The 21,221-nt window shown below is 42.6% G+C and overlaps 1 protein-coding gene across 2 annotated transcripts in view; it reads left to right on the forward strand.

The window, feature by feature from the left end:
• Nucleotides 1-20,475, forward strand: part of SUDS3 (SDS3 homolog, SIN3A corepressor complex component) — a 42,897-nt gene extending 22,422 nt beyond the window's left edge. For both annotated transcript variants that reach the window (XM_003274454.4, XM_030821487.1), the window contains exons 7-12: nucleotides 3,104-3,199; nucleotides 4,220-4,281; nucleotides 4,445-4,466; nucleotides 5,870-5,975; nucleotides 13,519-13,603; nucleotides 17,100-20,475. In XM_003274454.4, coding sequence (XP_003274502.2) covers nucleotides 3,104-3,199; nucleotides 4,220-4,281; nucleotides 4,445-4,466; nucleotides 5,870-5,975; nucleotides 13,519-13,603; nucleotides 17,100-17,198 — 470 coding nt within the window. In that variant the 3' untranslated portion in view covers nucleotides 17,199-20,475. The remainder of the gene's footprint in view (nucleotides 1-3,103; nucleotides 3,200-4,219; nucleotides 4,282-4,444; nucleotides 4,467-5,869; nucleotides 5,976-13,518; nucleotides 13,604-17,099) is intronic.
• Nucleotides 20,476-21,221: the final 746 nt, after the last annotated feature.

Genomic DNA, 21,221 nt, shown 5'->3' on the forward strand with positions numbered 1-21,221 from the left:
CAAATCATATCTTCCACCTGGGCCATTGGCCAGGACTGCTCCCTCTGTTCCCTCTTTCCTAGATGGAGATGGAGATATGCTGATAAGTTTTAGGGGCTTCTCCAGAGTCTCTTCCTTCTGCAAAGTAGTCTTTTGGATAAAATTAATCGGATTGTTGCTGTGACCAGGCTAATAAAATAGATTTTTTTTTTTTTTTTTACCATTTCATAAGAATTAGATTATATTTTTTGGTTTGTAAGTGATACAGTTATGATTTTCAGTGGCCGCGATTGGCCTTTACTTGGCTTACATCCGTCATGCATTGTCCACCCCCCACACTCCCCAGTCTTGGCAGCCTGTGGAGCAGAGCACACTCAGTCACTCTCTTTGGTGGACAAAGCATTCCATAATGTTCACGGGCTATGTGCTTTTTCTTTGGTCCTCTCTCAGGTTGGGTGAGCTTCCTTTATGCTTTATTTTCCAAATTAGGTGTCAAAGTTGCACAGCTTCACAGTTGACATGAGCTGCTTTCGACTGTGTAACTTCTTTTTTACAGCTCTTTGTGCCTTGAGTTTTAAAAAGGATCTTTGTATAGTTTTTTCCTGCCTGAAAATATAATAATAAAAACTAGCATTGATAGAACTCCCGTTATGCCAGGCACTGTGCTAAGACTTCACACGTATCATCACATGTAACCCTCACAGCGCACTGTGGAGGAGGCATTATTGATACTTCTATTCCCTAGACGAGGACACGTGAGATATACAGCACTTACAAACCTGTGTTAGGTCACACAGCCGTTGCAGGGATTCAGACGCACGTTTGTGTGACACTCCAGCTCTTAACCGTGGTGCTGTGTCACTGGCCAGTAACTAACTGGAGAAGGGTGGCACCTCAGCATAGTATAGGAGATTTCTTTTAGGGAGAAGCCTTCACCGCTTGTTTCTGGTGTGTGTGTGTGTGTTTATACTTCCAAGTACACTTTTATAAATATTCATTAATTAGGTATTTGGTTCTTACTTTACCTCTATTCCATTCATAGGAAAAGAAAATTTAATACTGCCCATTTAAGAGCAACATGCAGAAGCCTTTTTTAATTTTCTCTGGCACATGTATGACATGCTCTAAGATCCTGCACACTGCTTGGTAGAATTCCCTGAAGCTGCCCTGCCTGCTCTGCTGATTCTGTGCACAATCACAAATTAACTTCATCCCATGATCAGACTTGACCTCATCTACCTGTTCTGCACAAAACATTATGCACCCCTACTGTGCCAGACTATTGCTAGGTGTTGGGGTGGAATTCGGACATCCAAAGGGGTAGGTAATGACCTGTACACTGTGGCACTTGGTCTACTTGAGGTTTGTATAGATGCTTTGGTTACTTGGAGGATGGAATGAGTCTCTGCCTTTGAAAGCTGTCACAGAAGGGAGAGAGTATTGAACTAACTTTCAAGGGGTATTATATAGGAGTTTGCTGGGCAGAAAAGAGGAAGCTAGACAGAGGACAGCCATGCAAAGGCGTGAAGGCGTAAAGTCTGGTGCCCTTGGGTAACAGGATAGCTAAGGGCTTGCACACAGTGTAAGCATGAATGAAGAAGGGAGGAAGACCAGAAATGAGGCCTGGCTTTTATCCTGTGGAGAGTGGTGAGCCATTGAAATATTTAGTAAGAAGATGGCCGGGTGTGGTGACTCACGCCTGTAATCCCAGCACTTTGAGAGGCTGAGGAGGGCAGATCACTTGAGGTCAGGAGTTTGAGACCAGCCTGGTCAATATGGTGAAACCCCGATTCTACTAAAAATACAAAAAATTAGCCAGGTGTGGTGGCGCATGCCTGTAGTCCCAGCTACTTGGGAGGCTGAGGAATGAGACTCTTTTGAACCTGGGAGGCGGAGGTTGCAGTGAATGAAGATCGTGCCACTGCACTCCAGCCTGGGTGAGAGAGTGAGGCCCTGTCTCGAAAAAATAAGAAAAGAAATATTTAGTAACAAGAGTGATATGCAAAACGATCTGATTTGTGTCTCAGGAAGATCACTTTGAGGGAGGGGAGGATGGACGGGACATGGGAAAGACCACTGAAGGCCATGGAGGTAGCCAGTGAAAGGATGAAGGGATGGAGTGGAGGCGGAACCAACATTAGTTGGTGAACCTCATGCCTAGATGAAGGAAGACAAGTCACAGATGACAGATTTGTTCTCGCATGGAAGGAGGGATAGATTGGATGCCCCTGAGACACAGGAAAAGAAGCAACCTTGGGAGAGGAAACGAGGAGAACTGAGTTTTTGTGGGGCATGGAGAATGTGTGGTGTCAGGTATCTGTTGCCATTCAGAGGGATGTGTGGAGCTGGAATTGGTGATTGCAGATTGGTTGGGATACAGTACGAAAGGAACTGACTGGACCCCAAAGATCATCAGTATTCAGGGAGCAGACAAGTGAAAAAGGACCCGGAGGAGGCAGGTTCACCTCCTTGTGCACCACTGCTTGGGAGGGGCTATTTGAAGGCGTGGGGAGTCAGCAGCAGTGTGAGACCACAGAGAGGAGTGAAGAAGAAGGGAAAGAGGCTTTTATTGTGAGCCCTCATTGTGTCATCTTGATAGTCAAGTAGCTACAAAAGGTTATAAAGAAAAAAAGTCCGAGTCTGTAAATGAAAACTTCATACAAAAATGTTGGCACTGAGGCCAGTGGCCTCCAAAAGAGCCTTTCATACCAGTGGGCTTCGGCACACCCACCCTCCGTGGGAACTGCAGAAATTAGTCAGCTGAGATGACCTTCAGGTTCCTTCCTATCCCGAGAGCCTGTGACTCCGGGCTTCTTAATTTGAAGGAGAGGAGGAATATCCCCTAGGTTTTGAGGGTGCTGGGGAGATGCCCACAGTGGCTGTAATGCTGGATGGTAGGGCTGCATTTCTGAGAGGGGTGCGCACTTAGGGCAGCTGGTCTGAATCTTACAAGTATAAACGCTTCTAAAATCTAATGGGGTGTCTGGCTACGACCATGTGTAGAACAAACACCCCCAATAAAACAGTTCTGATTGGGTGGCTGGGGGGCAGATATTCTTATACTATAGAAATCCTTACTTCAAGTGGGAGTTGGATAGATTTACCCATTCCATTTTTGCCACAGATTCTATGGAGGTGAAACCTATCATGACCAGGAAGTTGCGGAGGCGACCAAATGATCCCGTCCCCATCCCAGACAAGAGGAGGAAACCTGCTCCAGATATCCATTCACATCAAGCCTTAACTGCCTTTCTTTCTTAAGACTGTGGAATCCTATGTTTATCTATTTGCTAGGGTATACATGGCCGTTGTCCTACAGAAAATAGTAATGTTTAACTGGAAAGCATGTGTTAAATGTTTGTCCACGGGTTAGGGGTTGCTCATTTTATCATGGGAGTCCTCATTTGCTACTGCTTTTGGTGGGAGAGATGTATAGAGTTGTGATTTGGAAAGGTGCTTTGCATGCAAAGTTCAGCCTGGTTTTAACGCTAACGTCAAGATTCAGGGGCATCTGAAAACTTGATGTGCCTTAATTTTTTCACCTGTAATTTTCCACCTTCCAACTGTAAAATGAAGGCAGTAATATCTACCTTTATGTACCTCTGTTATCTATGTCCGTAATATAGTGGATTGCAAACTTTTTAAAATTAAAGCAAATGAGATTTCAGTCAGACATAAAGCAGCCCTTTAATCATAAAAGTGGTAACGGAAACAGGAAAGATGGAGAAGCATTGTTTCTGTTCCTTTCGGGGAGATGGTCCTTTCGAGGAGATGGTGAATACCTGTCTGCCCAAAATGGCTTAGTCATTTGTGTGCCATCAGGAAAGGGCATAACTTGAGGTTGCTTCTCCTTCACAACAGGAGTTAAGTTGCTGAGGGAAGATTAGCCTTACCTTGGATGGGTGTGTGTGGAAGTCTTTAGATCTTTGGAACAAAAGCGCTTTATACATTCATGATGAAATTCTTATCTTACTGTTTCCTTTGCTGTGTTATTGTAGATGCCTAATGAAGCTCATTCCACCTTCTCATCCTAGCAGTGAGGGATGTGAATTCTTTTATGTATTGAAGTACCATGACATTTAGTAGGAGAATCATAAATTTCTAAGAAGCAAACTGTTACTGTAGAAACATCATTTAACAAAATCACACTTTGTAAATTCTAAAATACTGGTACCATTTTGTTGATTACTCTTTGCTTGGAAACTGTACTTTTCACATACAGTCCTTTAACTCTCAACACCCCAGCTCAACTATTTGTTAACAGATGAACAGATCATGGAGGATCTGAGAACATTAAATAAGGTACGGTTTGACTTTTTTGATTTATTTGAAAACTCAGGCTTACGTGGTTTTCTGCTTTCCTTTGTTAACATGTTACTTGTTAAATCATTATGATACCTTTGACACCTGAAGTTGCACCTGAAATTATTTTCTCTAAGATTTTTTGTTGTTGTTCTTCCTACAGCTTAAGTCACCCAAGAGACCAGGTGAGTGCATGATGTGCTGGCATTTGTGCAACCTTTTTATCATGTTGTTGGAAAAGCATGTGAATACCTGTCAGGAAATTGTTGCAATTTTCAAAAATGAAATGTTCATCATTTGCCTAAGAGTAGTCATCACGAAAACTGAAGGGGACCTTAACTACACCCCTCCCTGATTTCTTTTTTTTTTTTTTTTCCCATAACCCCTGCTTTGTTGTTTTTATTTTTTTCTTAGGATTTATCATAAAAGAGACATGTGATTGATTGATTGATTTTCTTCTGTGTAGGCATCAGGCATAAGATTTAAGTATACATCCATTTTTGAAAATGAAACCAGAAGGATTTTTAAGTATTACTGGCTTTCTAAAACCAAGTCCTAGGCAGTTCTGCTCCAGTGGCTTTTCATGGCCTGACTCTGGTAAGGCATTCGAAGGCTGCTCTGACTCGCAGTTCATAGAAGAGATGAACCAGCTTAGTATTCATAGTTGTTCCTTCCAGAACAGCACTTGAGATCATCAGTGCTAGTTGCCAACTAGAATTCTGAATTGGTGACATCTTTTTTTGTTTAAAGCACCGTGATTACTCACACATCCCTCTAATTACTGAGTCTTGTGGAAGAAAAACAAGAGTCTTTTTCTAGGTAATATTTTCCTGGGGGCCACTGCGGTCCACAGAGACATCCTGACCTTCTGAGGCATGATGGGGAGGGGGTGAGGGAGTTGTGTGAGTGTAAATTTAGTAGTTCTTGAAATGATTCCTTTTTTTTTTTTTTTTGGATTACGGAGTCTCGCTCTGTTGCCAGGCTGGAGTGCAGTGGCGTGAACTCGGCTCACTGCAACCTCCGACTCCCAGGTTCAAGTGATTCTCCTGCCTCAGCCTCCCAAGTAGCTAGGACTACAGGCGTGTGCCACCATGCCCAGCTAACTTTTGTATTTTTACTAGAGATGGGGTTTCACCATGTTGGCCAGGATGGTCTCATCTGTTGACCTCATGATCCACCTGCCTCAGCCTCCCAAAATGCTGGAATTACAGGTGTGCACCACCGCACCCTGCCGAAAACGATTGCATTTTTAAGAGATTTTCATAATACTTGCCCTTTGATCACCAGGGCTTTAGTCCTACTCTAAGTGACCTTAAGTATTTTCACATTTGACCTTAATCTTCCTGAAACTCAGGTGTCTCTTCCATTTGATGAGGCTAATCTGCCTTGCCTACTTCCCAGGGTTGCTTTGATGATCCAGTTTAGATGGAATATACAAGAATTTTGCTGAAATCCCATGCATTATCACTGTAAGGGCTCAATGGTGATTATTACCACATTCTGATAGTGTTTCAATTAAAGCATGTTAACTGGTAGACTTGCATGTGTTTGTTACATTCTTAGTCACGTAAGTATTGGTTTCCTCCAGCATCTCCATCCTCTCCTGAGCACTTGCCTGCGACACCCGCGGAATCTCCAGCCCAGAGGTTTGAAGCTCGGATAGAAGATGGCAAACTGTACTATGACAAAAGATGGTATGTTATGGGAAAACCTGGACTACTTGTAAGAGTCTCATACGAACCACTTGGAAAGAGGGCTGGGGCAATTGTAGTTATTTCAGAGCATGGCTGCTGCTAAACTTACGTAGTACTAAAAGTAGAAATCCATTAAAAAATGTATTAGCAGTCATTTAATCAATACTTCCGGTAGATCTTTGAAAGCAGCGTTTCCCAAAACCATGTTCTGCTCCCCTTCTCCGTTCTGCTGTCTCTGTACTAGAATTTACAGGCTGGTATCTTGTGTGGTGCCCCTGCCAACTCGGGCTGGGGTGTATGTCCCCCTCTGACCCCTCTTAACTCTGCTCCTGTGTGCTAAAGTTAATAGGTGCTCTTCAGATTAAAGGATTTTGTGGTCAAATCAGTTTGGGGGATGATCATGTTAATTAAGATAAGTGGGTTTCTCCCTTGTAGTACCCTTTGGGTCCTGTGATATGCTAATGCACACTGTGAATTTCTAAGATGCTATTAGATGTTTTTTTGGTGCCACATACCCTTTTTTCTTACATGATCCTGCTGCAAAAGTGGTCAAGGACATTTGCTTGGGGGAACTGTATCCTAAAACATTCCTAGTTTGTTTTTTGTTTTTTGAGATGGAGTCTTGCTCTGTCACCAGGCTGGAGTGCAGTGGCATGATCTCGGCTCACTGCAAGCTCCGCCTTCCAGGTTCAAACGATTCTCCTGCCTCAGCCTCCCGAGTAGCTGGGATTGCAGGCACCCGCCCCACTCCCAGCTAATTTTTGTATTTTTAGTAGAGACGAGGTTTCGCCATGTTGGCCAGGTTGGTCTCGAACTCCTGACCTCACATGATCTGACTGCCTCGGCCTCCCAAAGTGCTGGGATTACAGGCGTGAGCCACTGTGTCCTACTGCATTCCTAGTTTACATTGAAGACTCTTTGAAACCTTCAGACCACCTAGCATTTTTCATTGGAAGGGTAGTGGCAAAACAGTATGAAAGAACCTTAAAAGCTCATACTTTTTTTCATTCAACAAACATTTCTTCTGTATTACGCGTTCTGCTAGGCATGAAATGGATACTGCCATCATTTCTCAGGCCTTTTCATTCTGATATATTTCTTTTTATTTTTTGTCCATATGCAGGCATACTCTATTCATTTAAGGCATAGTGGACATACTTTTGCTTTGCTTTTCTGTTTGGTTATATTGAGAATGTTTTTCTGGGTTACTGTAAGGTGTCTGTAATTATCATTTATAATGGCTATATAATGACCCTTTGAGTTTCAGTATCTAACCAAAAGTTCCAAAATTGGGTAATGATTATTTATTTTGAATTCTTAAAAAAACCCAGCGTTGTGTTAGGTTGGTTACTTGATAATATTGTACTTGTCAAAAATGCTTAGGGTTCTAGTCACGCCCAAAGTAAATGATTTCCACCTATTAAGTTGCAGTGAGTTAATTACCCAGTAGATGCTGGAGGCTCGCTTTATCTCTAAGGCTGATCTTGATGACTTCTTCCCCTTTGAGTTGGTTTTCTTTGGCATTCTTCTGAAAGGTCCGTTTGTGTTCTATCTTAACATTATGTCTCAGAACACATCGCCACTAGGTGGCAGGCTCTAACAGCTTAACACTGAGAAGGGCAAAATGAGATGAAAAATGTTTCTAATAATGAAAACCAAATAACCTTTAAAGATCAAGCCCACATATAAGAACCATCTTTGAAAATGATGAGATTTATCACTAACATTTTTACGGATCTATGAGTCTTAAAGCCATGTGATATTTCCAGTGATGTTCATTTTGTAATTGTGTTGCTTTGAATCTTCCTCTTTCTAAGCTTAATCCTCAGACTTTATGAGACATGTCTTGAGGGTGAAAATGCAGTAGAATAAAATTCTTGTTTTTTTAAAGAAAAGATCCACAATGTCTGGTGTTTCCTAATGTAAACAAAATGATCAGGTTTGATGTGTTAGAACTCCTAAGCATTTTGAAGGCATTTTCACCATCTTTCTTACATTAGCAGCAGAGATTAGAAAATAATGTCACTGGATGCATTTTACTTTTTCAGTGAAATTGAAATTGCTTATTCTCTTGTTAAATATACTTTGAGAATATTGTTTTTTCTCTATTCTGTATACTTCTCATTTTTGGCCTTGGCAGTCAGAGATCATAATGCAGTTGTTGAAGGTGGGTCTCCCTCTTCCCCAATGACAATTGAAAAGTGTTCCTGGGAATACTGGCTGAGGTGTTCACTGGTGCAGAGCCAGCCTCTCCCATCTCACCAGGCTCATGTTTGGCTTTTGTATCAGTTTGGAGGTTTCGTTTTTCTTTCTTTGGCAGACGTGGCCTGTGGCTGAGAGGTCAGCTACATTGCTTTATGCTCTTCCCAGGGGGTATGGAGTATTTTGGTGCAGCCGTATTTTTGGCAGAAGATGTCTTGCTGAGTTTTAAATGACTTCAGCAAAACAAATGAGATTCAGGCATCGCATCTTGGTGTGAATACTTGCCAAGCTCCCTTTCATTTTGAAATATAAAGATCTTCCCTTTGCCTTGGTCTTATACTGCTTTTAAGGCATTCTATATCATGCTATATAAATTTGCCTCACATTTTGATTTGGACTAATGATCTCAAAAAATACTGTGAAAAAGTAGCTGATATTTGAAAATAACTAATTGATGGTACAGGTGGACTTTTGTTTTTCTCTCCTGGTTTTAAATCTGGGGCTGCCTGTGAGTCAGAAACGAAGCCACCCACTTGCTCAAGTGCATTTTCCCCTCCAGCCTTCACTTGACACAAAAGACTTAAAACAGTGAATATTTACCAGTAGCATTGGGACTTCTTGAGGTTCTGTAACTGTAACGTGGACTCACTTATTGGGGAAATAAAGTGTTAATACCAGGATTCTCAGTAGGATACAAAATTAAATTAATTTTCCTACCTCCTTGCCCCACTTTTGTGTCCACCTTCTTAAGAAATTGCTTTTAGAAAATAGCACAGTAGTGGTAATTTCTAGTTTTGTTGGGTTTAATAGTAGAGGTTCAAAGCTTTAAGAACTTAATTGTAGAGATTCCCAGGTCAGAATTTCCATTAGTTACAAAGTAATAAAGTCAGTTTGACATTTGGGGCTTAGTCTTTGAGGCTATTTAAATATCTGTTTTCAGCAGCTGAGTTGCAGCTTGTAAAACAGGTTAATTGGCCAACAAAAAAAATAATACACGTTTACTACCCTATTGATGTTGCTTCATAGCACATTTTATATCTAAACATATTTTTAAATTTCTTCCCCCCCTTTGATTTTTCTTTAGAAGTTAAAAAGTAAATTTGTATGTTAAGGTTGTCACATACTTCTTGGTTTCATCTTTAACCACCCCCCCCATATGAACACTTTATTTTTTATTTTTTTGAGACAGGGTCTCACTGTCCCCCAGGCTGGTGTGCAGTGGTGTGATCATAGCTCACTGGAGCCTTGATCCCCCTGGCTCAAGCGATCTTCCCACTTTGGCCTCCCGAGTAGCTGGGACTACAGTCCTCCATTACCATGCCTGGCTAATATTTTTTTGATTTTTAGTAGAGATGAGGTCTTGCTATGTTGCCCAGGCTGTCCTCAAACTCCTGAGCTGAAGTGATCCTCCTGCCTCAGCCTCCCAAAGTGCTGGGATTACAGTTATGAGCCCTGAACACTTTAATAGACTTATCTTTTCAGAGAATTCAAATAATTTAATAGGTTTGATATCTAGGGATAATGGTTCCCCAAGACATCGTGTAGTGCATGAGATTCCCTTGAAGTTCGCAGAGACTGTGGTTCAGGAGGGACCTGGGGATCAGTTGGTTTGGAAGTTGTCTGCTTTGGGAAGCATGTTGGCCATCTCTACTTTGGAGCAAATGGGGACCAATGGTGGATATTCAGGCCACACCATTCAGTGATTCCAGAGGAGGCGGATCTGGGAGGTGGCCACATTCCCAAGTTCCAGACCACTTCCCAGAGGTAATAGACCAGCCTGCATTGTTTACTCCGGGTGTTCACTTTTAAGTCAGTTGAATGTGTTGTGTTTGGGTTCTAAGTACAACTGAAGGAAAATCCGGTGCATCTCATGAGAATTGTTGGAATAGCCTTCCAGAGTCCGCTGTTTTCTTTAAAAGACCTTTGTGAGGATATGATACACAGATACACGTGTAACATGTATATGTGTTGTTTTTGGGGTTTTTTTTTTTTTTTTTGAGAGAGAGTCTCGCTCTGTTGCCCAGGCTGGAGTGCAGTGGCACAATCTTGGCTCACTGCAGACTCCGCCTCCTGGGTTCAAGCGATTCTCCTACCTCAGCCTCCTGAGTAGCTGGGACTACAGGCACATGCCTATATGCCTGGCTAATTTATTTTATTTTATTTATTTATTTATATTTTTTTGAGACAGAGTCTCGCTCTGTCGCCCAGGCTGGAGTGCAGTGGCGCCATCTCAGTTCATTGCAACCTCTGCCTCCCGGGTTCAAGCTATTCTCTCCCTCAGCCTCCCAAGTAGCTGGGACTACAGGCGCCCGCCACCATGCCCAGCTAATTTTTGTATTTTTAGTACAGATGGGGTTTCACCATGTTCGCCAGGATGGCCTCTATTTCTTGACCTCGCAATATACCCGCCTCGGCCTCCCAAAGTGCTGGGATTACAGGCGTTAAGCCACTGTGCCTGGCCAATTTTTTGTATTTTAGTAGAGACGGGGTGTCACCTTGTTGCCCAGGCTGGTCTTGAACCCCTGAGCTCAGGCAATCCGCCCACCTTGGCCTCCCAAAGTGCTAGGATTACAAGCATGAGCCACTATACCTGGCCAGGTTTTTTTCTTCCTTTTTTTTTTTTTTTTTGAGACAGTCTCGTTCTTTCAGCCAGGCTGGAGTGTAGTGGCATGATCTCAGCTCACTGCAGTCCCTGCCTCCTGGGTTCAAGCAATTCTTGTGCTTCAGCCTCCCGAGTACCTGGGATTACAGGTGCATACCACCATGCTGGCTAAGTTTTGTAATTTTAGTAGAGATGGGGGGGTTTCACCATGTTGGTCAGGCTGGTCTTGAGCTGCTGACCTCAAGTGATCCACCCACCTCAGCATCCCAAAGTGCTGGGATTACAGGCATGAGCCACTGCACCCAGCTGTAACGTGTATGTATGTTTTATCATAAACATAGGAACATAGTGGACATAGTTTTGTTTTTATTTTTGTTTTTTTACTTAGCAGTATATGGAGCATGTTTCCACACTCGTAATATTCTACACCACATCTGTGACCTTTCTTTATTAAAGTGTTTAGAAAGTTGTATCAGAATGACTTGAGGGTAGTTGCATTTTGTTTTGTGTCTTTATCTCTTTAATAACTTACAGTCCCTTTAGAACAACTGTGAGTATTCTCCCTCTGTATTTTTATTTTAACCATTACTCAAGACATGACTATTTACATAGAGCCGGCTCAGATGTGAGAGAGAAACAAGGGGAAGTGTTAGAGTGTTAGTATGAACTTAGCCTTTTCTTATGCATTGTACCGTTCGGCCCTTGTGATAGTACATGTTTAGCATAATGAAGGTCCCTTGCCAGTTTACCAACTAATATAGGGCCAAAAGCAACTTTAAAACTTGCATTTAAACCATTCTCGCTGTTCTAATTGAATTTAAAATTCTTTTTTTTTTTTTTTTTGTTTTGTTTTTTAAGATGTCTCACTCTGTTGCTCAGGCTGGAGTGCAGTGGCATGATCTCGGCTCACTGCAACCTCCGCCTCCGGGGTCAAGCAATTCTCCTGCCTCAGCCTCCCGTGTGGCTGGGATTACAGGCGCCTGCCACCACTCCTGGCTAATTTTTGTGTTTTAGGTAGAGATGGGGTTTCACCATGTTGGCCAGGCTGGTCTCGATCTCCTGACCTTGTGATCTGCCCACCTCGGCCTCCCAAAGTGCTGGGATTACAGGCATGAGCCACCGCGCTCAGCCTAAAATTCTGTTTCTTCTAACAGTATTTTCAGAAAGTACATTGACTTGGAAACCTGAGTTTTCAGTTCATAAGTAGCAGGTTAAAGAGAATTGAGACCCTAGACTGGAAAAAGCTCATTATGGGAGTGAAGTGCATCCTTTACTGTGATGTCTTGGCAGTAGGTTATTTCGTTATACCAGCAAACAGAATAAGCCATCATGCTTTGCTGGGAGATGCATTTTGCTGAATTTACACGAGTTTATGGGTCTGGTTAGCCAGATCTTTGCAGCCAAAATGAACCAAAGTTTATGTTATTAACCGACGTGGGGCTGGCCCAGGCTGGGGTTGCTAGCTGCAGCTCTGCTGATACTTCCAACTCTTGTAATCCAGCAGGGGCTCCTTCATCCTGTGGCAGCTGCTGTTGTCCCATTTGGGCTTTGGCCCCCAGCAACTTCACTTTCATCCTTGGCCTTGTCTCTGAACTTGTAGAAATAAGAAGTGGCCCTACACTACAGGTTGAGAGTAGATGCAGGAGTTGAAAGGGGAGTGTCTGTCTTATCTACTCTATTCAGAGTAGCTTTCCCAACTGTCCAGGCCAAATTAGATACCCTTTGGTATACATCACGACACTTGGAACTTTGCCTGATTAGCTCTTACCAGGTGTGGTTATTTAATGTTCTTTATCCCCAGTGTATTTGAATTTCTGTGATAGTGGAGACCTTGTGGCCTTTCTCACTGTCTGTCCCCAACCTCCAGCATAGTCCGTGGTACACAGTAAGTGCTTAATGAGTATTTTTGAATGACTGACTAAAGGGTTAAAGTCAGCCTTCCTTCTTGTTGGTGATTGACTTGGACAAATAGAAAATAAATAACGGTTGCTTAAGCCTATTTATTTTGTCTATCCAACCTTCTTCAGTGTTCTGGAGTAGGGTCAGAAAGGGGGAACAGAGTTTTTATTTAACAATTTTTAATTTACTTTTTGAACTGGGTCATGTAGTCCAAAAAAAGGGAAAAATATATAGTTTTCCAGCCCTTTCCTCAGCCTCTCTTTTCCCTCTGTAGAGGGACCAAGGAATATAAGCTTTAGATCCCAAAGAAGATTAGGTGGTCTTCTAATCTAAGGATGGAAGCCTTTATTTATTTATTTATTTATTTATTTATTTATTTTTTGAGACGGAGTCTTGCTCTGTCGCCCAGGCTGGAGTGCAGTGGTGCAGTCTCGGCTCACTGCAAGCTCTGCCTCCGGGGTTCATGCCATTCTCCTGCCTCAGCCTCCCAAGTAGCTGGGACTATAGGCGCCTGCCACCATGCCCGGCTACTTTTTTTGTATTTTTAGTAGAGACGGGGTTTTACCATGTTAGCCAGGATGGTCTTGATCTCCTGACCTTGTGATCCGCCCTCCTCGGCCTCCCAAAGTGCTGGGATTACAGGCTTGAGCCACCGCACCTGGCCTCAGGATGGAAGCCTTTAAATTAAGCTAAATTGGAAATCCAGGCTGTTCCTCAAATGTAAATTAGTAAGACTTCTTTAATTATAATTTTTGTTGTGATGGTGTTTTCGTTTTGTTTGGTTTTTACTTCCTGTCTCTGTCCCTCCCTTTTTAAAAATGTGTGCCTTGTTTTTGTCAGGTACCACAAGAGCCAGGCCATCTATCTGGAGTCAAAGGACAACCAGAAACTGAGCTGCGTGATCAGTTCTGTAGGAGCCAATGAGGTGGGAACCACACTCCCTCACCTTTAGGAAAGCAAAGTGTGTACTGCAAAGCGTTGGTAGGACAAACCTGAAATGAAAGTGCTACCAAGGAAGTACGGTGGAGTCATGTCTTTTTTTTTTTTTTTTTTTTTTTTTTTTGAGACGGAGTCTCGCTCTATCGCCCAGGCTGGAGTGCAGTGGCGCAATCTCGGCTCACTGCAAGCTCCACCTGCCGGGTTCACGCCATTCTCCTGCCTCAGCCTCTCCGAGTAGCTGGGACTACAGGCGCCTGCTACCACGCCCGGCTATTTTATTTTTGTATTTTTAGTAGAGATGGGGTTTCACCGTGGTCTCGATCTCCTGACCTTGTGATCCGCCCGCCTCGGCCTCCCAAAGTGCTGGGATTACAAGCGTGAGCCACCACACCCGGCCAAGGAGTCATGTCTTCTATGTGGGTTAGATTCTAAAGTCAGGCAGAAATTGCACATTGGCAAAATCATCCTTGAAAAGCCCTTACATTTGCTTGACTACAACATATGCAGATTTGTCTGTTCCATGGGGTATTTGTGAACTCCCTGTACAGCCACTGATTTGGGAACCATGGAGCTAGATTCCAGGAAAGAACAAAAAGCAAGTCTTTGTGGTGTCTGTACATTCAACTCCTGCTTCTTTATTTTTATTTTTATTTTTTTTGAGACAGAGTCTCGCTCTATTGCCCTGGCTGGAGTACAGTGGCGCTATCTTGGTTCACTGCAATTTTTACCTCCCAGGTTCAAGTGATTCTCTTGCCTCAGCCTCCTGAGTAGCTGGGATTACAGGCGCCCACCACCACGCCTGGCTAATTTTTGTATTTTTTTTTTTTAAGTAGAGATGGGGTTTCATCGTGTTGGTCAGGCTGGTCTTGAACTCCTGACCCTGTGGTCTACCCAGCTCAGCCTCCCAAAGTGCTGGGATTACAGGCATGAGCCACCACACCTGGCTAACTCCTGCTTCTTTTTAAGGTAACCATTTACTGAGAATGGAGCTTGCCTGTGGAGCATACTCCATCTTGGTTTTGTTTCTCTAGAACTTTCCCACATACCAGTAGATTTGTTTCTTGCTGTGAGGATTGAATGAGGCACCTGGCCCAGGGTCTAGCACCCAGTAAGTGCTCACTAAGTGAGTGCTGGCCTGCAGTGACCCACACACCACTTGCTTGCCGTCTTTCCTAGCTGAGATGTCCTACTGTGCTTCAAAACAAGTTGCCAGGCTTATGCCCTTGGTTTTTGGTCTCCTTGAGACACTCCTCTAGGATGGATGGGGTCTGGTTTTAAAGTCCGCTCAGAGGGTTACACCTGAGGATGATATGACTGGCCTCTGAGTTATCCAAGTGGCCCTTCATGAGGAGTATGTAAGCAATGTGTAACTTACATTGTTAGTTAAAGTTAAAAACTTTAATAGCTGGATTGGCTTGATCTTTTATCAGCCCACAAATGTCTGCAAAGAAATTGATTTCTATGTGTCTGCCCTTTGTAACTTATTCGTGCCATTGCACAGTAAATCTAATGAAACTGGATTATGAAATAACTTAAGCCTCTTCTATTCTTCCAGCTTCCTGAATTGAAAATGCCCTGAAATGTGACTAGTTTGCAAAATGATTGTTTACTTAGAAGTTAGGGAGAGCCTTCTAGATAAATGAATGCCATTATTCTCTGGGCTGAGGATCTGTGTGAGTCCCCTCAAGCCAAGTCAGAACCAGAACAGGGAAGCTAACAGAGAGACCTGTTCCTCAGCCAAGAGGTGTCACGGTTTCATGGCAATCATTTGCACCTGGCTGTCTGGGTTGTTCCACAAGCACATGTGGCCTTCTAGTACCTGACCTTAACTTTAGAACCAGTGCATTATTCTCTTCTATGATACCTCAAGATTTTTCAGAAAAATATAAATGCAAGTTAGATTGTTTTTCATCTCTCTCTGCCAAATATTGTCACGTCTTGACATAATAGAGTGTCAGTGAGATCTGACAAAGAAATGGTGACGCTGAAACATGTCTCCTGGAGGGGAGAAGCTTCAGTGCACTGAAGACATGCAACTCTGGCAATGGGGAAACTGTTCTCATTTCTTGGAAGTGTTCCAGCTCATTTTTCATATCAAATTCTAGGTGACACTGGAGCGACTTGGCTTTAGCATAGCTTGACTCCAAGCAGGTTTGTTGGGTAGCTCTGAGTGTGTTGATGACTCCCGGACTTAGCTTTTCTTGGGATCAGTTTTTCGTTTAAAATGATTCTGCAAGGTCCCTTGGAGGCTTAGCTTCATGTGAGGTCTTTAACTTTTTAAATTTTTAAGCCAGTGTATTTGACTTTAAAGTCTCTCTACTGCTGAATAATCACATTAAAGAAATTGAGATGAAACTGAGAATAAGCTTTTTTAAAACCTGAAAACTGAGTTCAGGAAGGAGGAGATAAATCTGTAAACTTGTATATTTGGGTGAGATGCAGACCTTTCAAAAAACTGTGCTTTTGGCTCCATTTAATTGCATGTTGCAGAAAAACAGGCAAGAAGAAGCCAGAGACTGCTTTAGTAGAGAAGAGCCGGGGGCTTTGATGTCAGACACCAGAATTCACATCGTGATAAGTGACTCAGCCTTGCTGAGCTTTGGTTTCCTCTTCTTTAAAATGGGGCCAATGATAGTAGTTATTTCATAGGGTTGTCTTGCGGGTGAAAAAGCTCAGCCTGATCAGCATGGTGTCTGGCACACAGAGCTCAGTAACCCTGGCTCAGGGGGTCAGGTGACTGGCAGCAGCTCCCCTTCTCACCCATGGCTTTAGGATGCCCCTTACTGAGTGCACTTGTCAGCCCTGGCAGTCCCCTGTTGCAAGAGTTCATTCTCAATTCAATGGAAGAATGCATCTGCCCTGTAAAATGCAGTGTAATCTGATACTGTCTGTGGGAGAGGGATATGGTGAGGAGGGAAGGACTCTTGGAAGTGCTTCAACCTTCTCATGATCCTAATTGGGCCTTAGCTCATTAGTGGGCATTTTTCTATTGTTGATATTTTTTCCCCATTTTTCTACACAACCATTAGCTTTCATTGCCAGGAAACCAAAGTATTGAAAGGTTATATAATATGGAAGTCCCTTGGGGCAAGGAAAATACTTCCAAATTTGAAAGTTTGTGTTTATGAATAGATGTCTCTTAAGTGTTGATAATGCAATAATCAAACCAAATTTAAAAGCATCTTTAAGATCGAGGCAGAAATGGAACCCAAGATTGCTGTGCTTTCCATTTTCGTAATCACAGGTGTGAGAGAGATGGCTGAGAAATGAGTTCAAGGCTGATGCCTGTTCCCAGTGGCATGCCTTTAGATGACCCGAGGTCAGAGGTGCTTATGAAGCCCTCACAAGTTGAGACAGTTTATTCCAGCAAGAGGCTACCAGCTTTCTGCTTGCATCTCACTCGTGCAGATATTTTGATGGTGTGGCAGATTTGCGCTTCTGTATTTAACTTTTCATCTTGTTCCCTTTCCTCTCCCCTGCAGATCTGGGTGAGGAAGACAAGTGACAGCACCAAGATGAGGATATACCTGGGCCAGCTTCAGCGCGGGCTCTTCGTGATCCGCCGGCGCTCAGCTGCTTGACTTTCTACAGTGCTCTTCTCTTGACCCTTTTTCTGGAGTGGGTTTTATTTTTGTTTTTATTTTCTCCTTAATAGAAAAATGTTAACTTACTGGGAATAGCTACTCAGCCTTGGAAATGGAGAGCACTGTCGTGAATTCTTTAAGGCACTTTTGTGGCCGGACACTTCCAGCTTTGTCAGTCTTTTCTGCCTCAACTTCTTCCAGACATCAGTCACCATGAGACTGTTTTACTTTCAAGCGTATTGGGGGTTTTGATTTACTTTCCTTTTATTTCTTTATTTTTTGCTTATACTTGTTTTTGAAAACCTCCTCTGAGTTTGAAGGGACAGCTATTTTTATTAATTATCTTTAAGTCTCTGTACCATGGAGAAGAGCAGGAAGGGATACCCTCTCCAGTGCATTTTCGTGTTTTGAATCTGATTAGTGGATCACGTAGCTACTTTCCCTGTTGAGTCCAATTCACTATTTCCCCAGAAGCTTGGGGCAGAGGTCCTAGCAGAAGGAGATGAATTCTCGTGGCTCTCGGCCTTCTCGGAGAAATAAATGCTTTGTGTAACATCTGGTGCACACCATTCCACTGGCTGAGCGATGGAAAAGCTTGCCTGGAAGACTCTGTGCACTGAAGTAAATGGGGTTGGGGGAGGGGACATTTCGTATTTATAATGTGCTGAAGGTACCATATTTTAAATGTTATTTAATGCAGGTGATTTATTCAAACATTTGTTCTAGCTTAAGCTGGAATAGGAAGTGGTCATTTCAGAAGTTTTCATTTGTAATTCCTTCCTCTCCCTTGTTCCCAAGTAGGTAGTAGTAAGTATGTGCCACAGCCTGATTATCTGGGTAATCTCTTATGGGTGGGAGGTGAGATTGATAGTGCAATAATCAGTGATCTATAGACCCTCATGCACAATTCAAGTTGTGGCTGATGCCATTATTGCACATTGGCCATTCCAAACCTGTGGAGAACTTTGTTGTCAGGCCCTGAGCACTCACAGCTTCATTTGGCCCAGGTTGAAGACAAGGAAAGCTCTGCCGTGGCTGCCTCTGGACTGACACCGTCCCTAATGAGTCCTGATGAAACAGCCTTTCCTGTATCCTTCCCTCACTCCCATGATTGGAGAAATGATTCATTGGGTGATGAGTGTTGGGGTTTTCTATACTCATGTTGCCATCTTGAGATGTTTAAAAAATTTGGGGGTTAGAGCAACTGTTAGCATCTCTATGAGCAATCAGTAGAACTTACACATTCTAGGAAATCTTTCTTTGTAAGTAATTCTTTTGGTCTCAAGTGATTCTCTTCATGTTGTCTCTTGATGTACATACCCCCAAGCAAGTTGGGGGCTGTGATGACAAGTCACTTTCTCTGAAGTTCTGGCTCTACAGAGACCAAACCTTACTGACTTGTACAAACTTGTACAAGTAAAGACGTATACAGATAGATTTTTGTTTTAACTTACAATCCGTTTTTTCTTCTTTTTTTTTTTTCTGGTGTTGGAGTCTTATTTAGAAAACAGGATAAATGACGCTGTTATCAAAAGTTGCCTGGGGTTCTGTGTTTCTTCTCTGCCCTCCGACCCCCGACTGCTATGATGTTTACTACAGTGAACCCAGCCCATGGTAAACACAGGCTTCACCTGTTCTTGTTTGTTAGCCTTGGCTGTGAGGCAGGACTTCCCTCGCTTGAACTGTTACACATACAATGTGTGTGTCACATCACATATTGTGCAGCTGTTGGTTTTCATGTAGTGCCCTGCGATGGAAATTAGATATATTTCATGTAGTTTTCCATTGAAGTTGGAGTTTTTCCAATGATAATGTTTTTTGTGCTCCTAAACAGTATACCAAAGTTTGTTTTTATTGTTGAGGATTGTATTGATAACCACTAGGGTTCCGCATTGAAGCAGCAACAAGTTGCCTCTTTTTCTGGCCTTCTCTGGTGGGACCTCTGTGCTTTTGTGAAGCAACTATTTATTTGAAGACCAGGGGGTATGGGCACTTTTGCCTTCTCTCCTCTCTGACTTTTGAGGATATTGAGGGCGCCCTTAGTCGTAGTCTCGACTCCACTGCCTTCTCCTCGGCGTCCTCACAACTCTTAATTGGGCCTAGTGAAAATGGGGGCAGATGAGAAGTCCATTTTGAGAATCAGCATAGTAAATTACATTTCTAATCCCAGAGGACTTAATATTTTCTTTTGTCACCCCAGAGGTGAAAAATCAGCAGTTGAAGCCTTCTGACAGGCCTCAGTGGTGACCAGGAACAGAAGCAGCCTTCCTGTTAGTAGATGGGGGTACTTCTGTGGTGGGCAGAAGCCTAACTAAAGGGGAAGACAGACTTTGAGGTTTCTAGACAAGAAGGAGGCTAGCTTCTAGCCTGGGTGGCCATTATTCCAAAAGGTCTTTGTCTCTCACTAGACCCCAGGGCACCAGATGAATTTCCAAGTTTAAACTCTTTCCTGCAAGTGATTACTTTGAAAAAGGTTGGTCCAGACCATTCTGATCAAGAACCTGTGTATGTGTTGTGTTAGAGGCATCTGCCTCAAGTCCGTGTACAGTGTTTGCTGCGGGTGTGTTCCAGTATTCATTTTACCTCTGTCTGGGGGTTTTGTGTGTTCCCCTCCCCCCATGCCTTGCCTACCCCCTTTTCCCTGAACCATGTCATCTTGAATAATTTCCAGATGGATTTCTGTAGCCATACCAAAGCCAGGGTGTTTTAATTCATGTGGATACTAGTATTTATAGATGTCTGACTACCTAACTTAATTTTTGTTTTTGAACTTCTGATTGGGGCCAGTGTAAGATCGATCCCAGAGGCTGATCTGCAAATCAAGCTACATGTATTTGTGTATGAGACCCTGTGTTCAGGACTGGGTGGCTTTTCTAAGAAATATGGGGTTTAGAATGGGGTTGACTGTATTTTTTAACCTAATTCTGGAGAGAAGATTGTATTTTTTACAGTTTTTTGGGTTTGGCTTCTTCTAACATTTCTTTAGCCTTGAATTTTTACTAAATAAATTTCCTCCTGATTAAATTTTTTTTTTCTCATCTGGGAATTTGAAATCTCGGTGCTTACTGTTACACCAGTTTGTCCAAAGAGTTGAAATCACTTTAATGCCAGAACATGGTAAATTTGCAGCCATTTCAAGCAGGTGGTGGTCTTTTTTATAACATCATTAACGGGTACCATTAAATATTCTGCGAGGTGAATGTAAAATATAAAAGGTATAGGGTTTTTTTTTTTTTTTTTTAAAGAAAACAATAAACTTTCAAAGAGAAAACCAGCGTGAAGTCTGTATTGTATCCATTGACTTGATAAGTAATAGAAATTTATTTTAGGTTTTTGATCCATTGCTTATGGGGAAAGGAAGTTAGGGCAGAGGAAGGGATATTCTAGACATTTAATTCTCAGTGAAGAGTAAGATACAGAATGATGTCAGGCTAGTACTCAGTTTTGTAAAGAGTGATCTAGGGGTGTTGACCATTAAATGTTTGTGTACTCTCTTCTTGTTGCAGATAAAAGTAATTAAAAATCAAGTGAATAAAATGGATCTTGGGTGGAAGAACAACCTTGAAATAAACTTGTGATTGAGGATATTGTTCATTTGGTGCATGATTAAGGAGGATATTGTTCCTGGCTTTTGAGATAGTACCTGCCAATCAACCAAACAGTGATGGTATTTGTACTGCGCCCGGGGTCAGCCAACAAGCCTGCGTGCTGCCACAGGTGACTGACCTGTGACCCAGTTATGGCACCCCTTTGGGAAAGACTGCTTTATGCTTTAGATGATGGAGAGGGGTGGTTCCTGTTTTTAAAATGTTTGAATTATAACAGACAGAAATGTGCACGTTTTAATCATAGAAGTTGTTGAAATCTCTCAAAGTGAATTCATCCATGTAACTATTATAGCATCCAGATCAAGAAATAACATTCCCAGACCCCACAAGCCCCTTAGACTTTCAGCTACTCCTCCCGACTAGTTTTCTCTATTTTAAGTACCTTAACCTTCAAGCTCTTGAGCTGCTTCCT

This window comes from Nomascus leucogenys, chromosome 10 (genome assembly GCF_006542625.1).
Source record: "Nomascus leucogenys isolate Asia chromosome 10, Asia_NLE_v1, whole genome shotgun sequence".
Classification (NCBI taxonomy): domain Eukaryota; kingdom Metazoa; phylum Chordata; class Mammalia; order Primates; family Hylobatidae; genus Nomascus; species Nomascus leucogenys.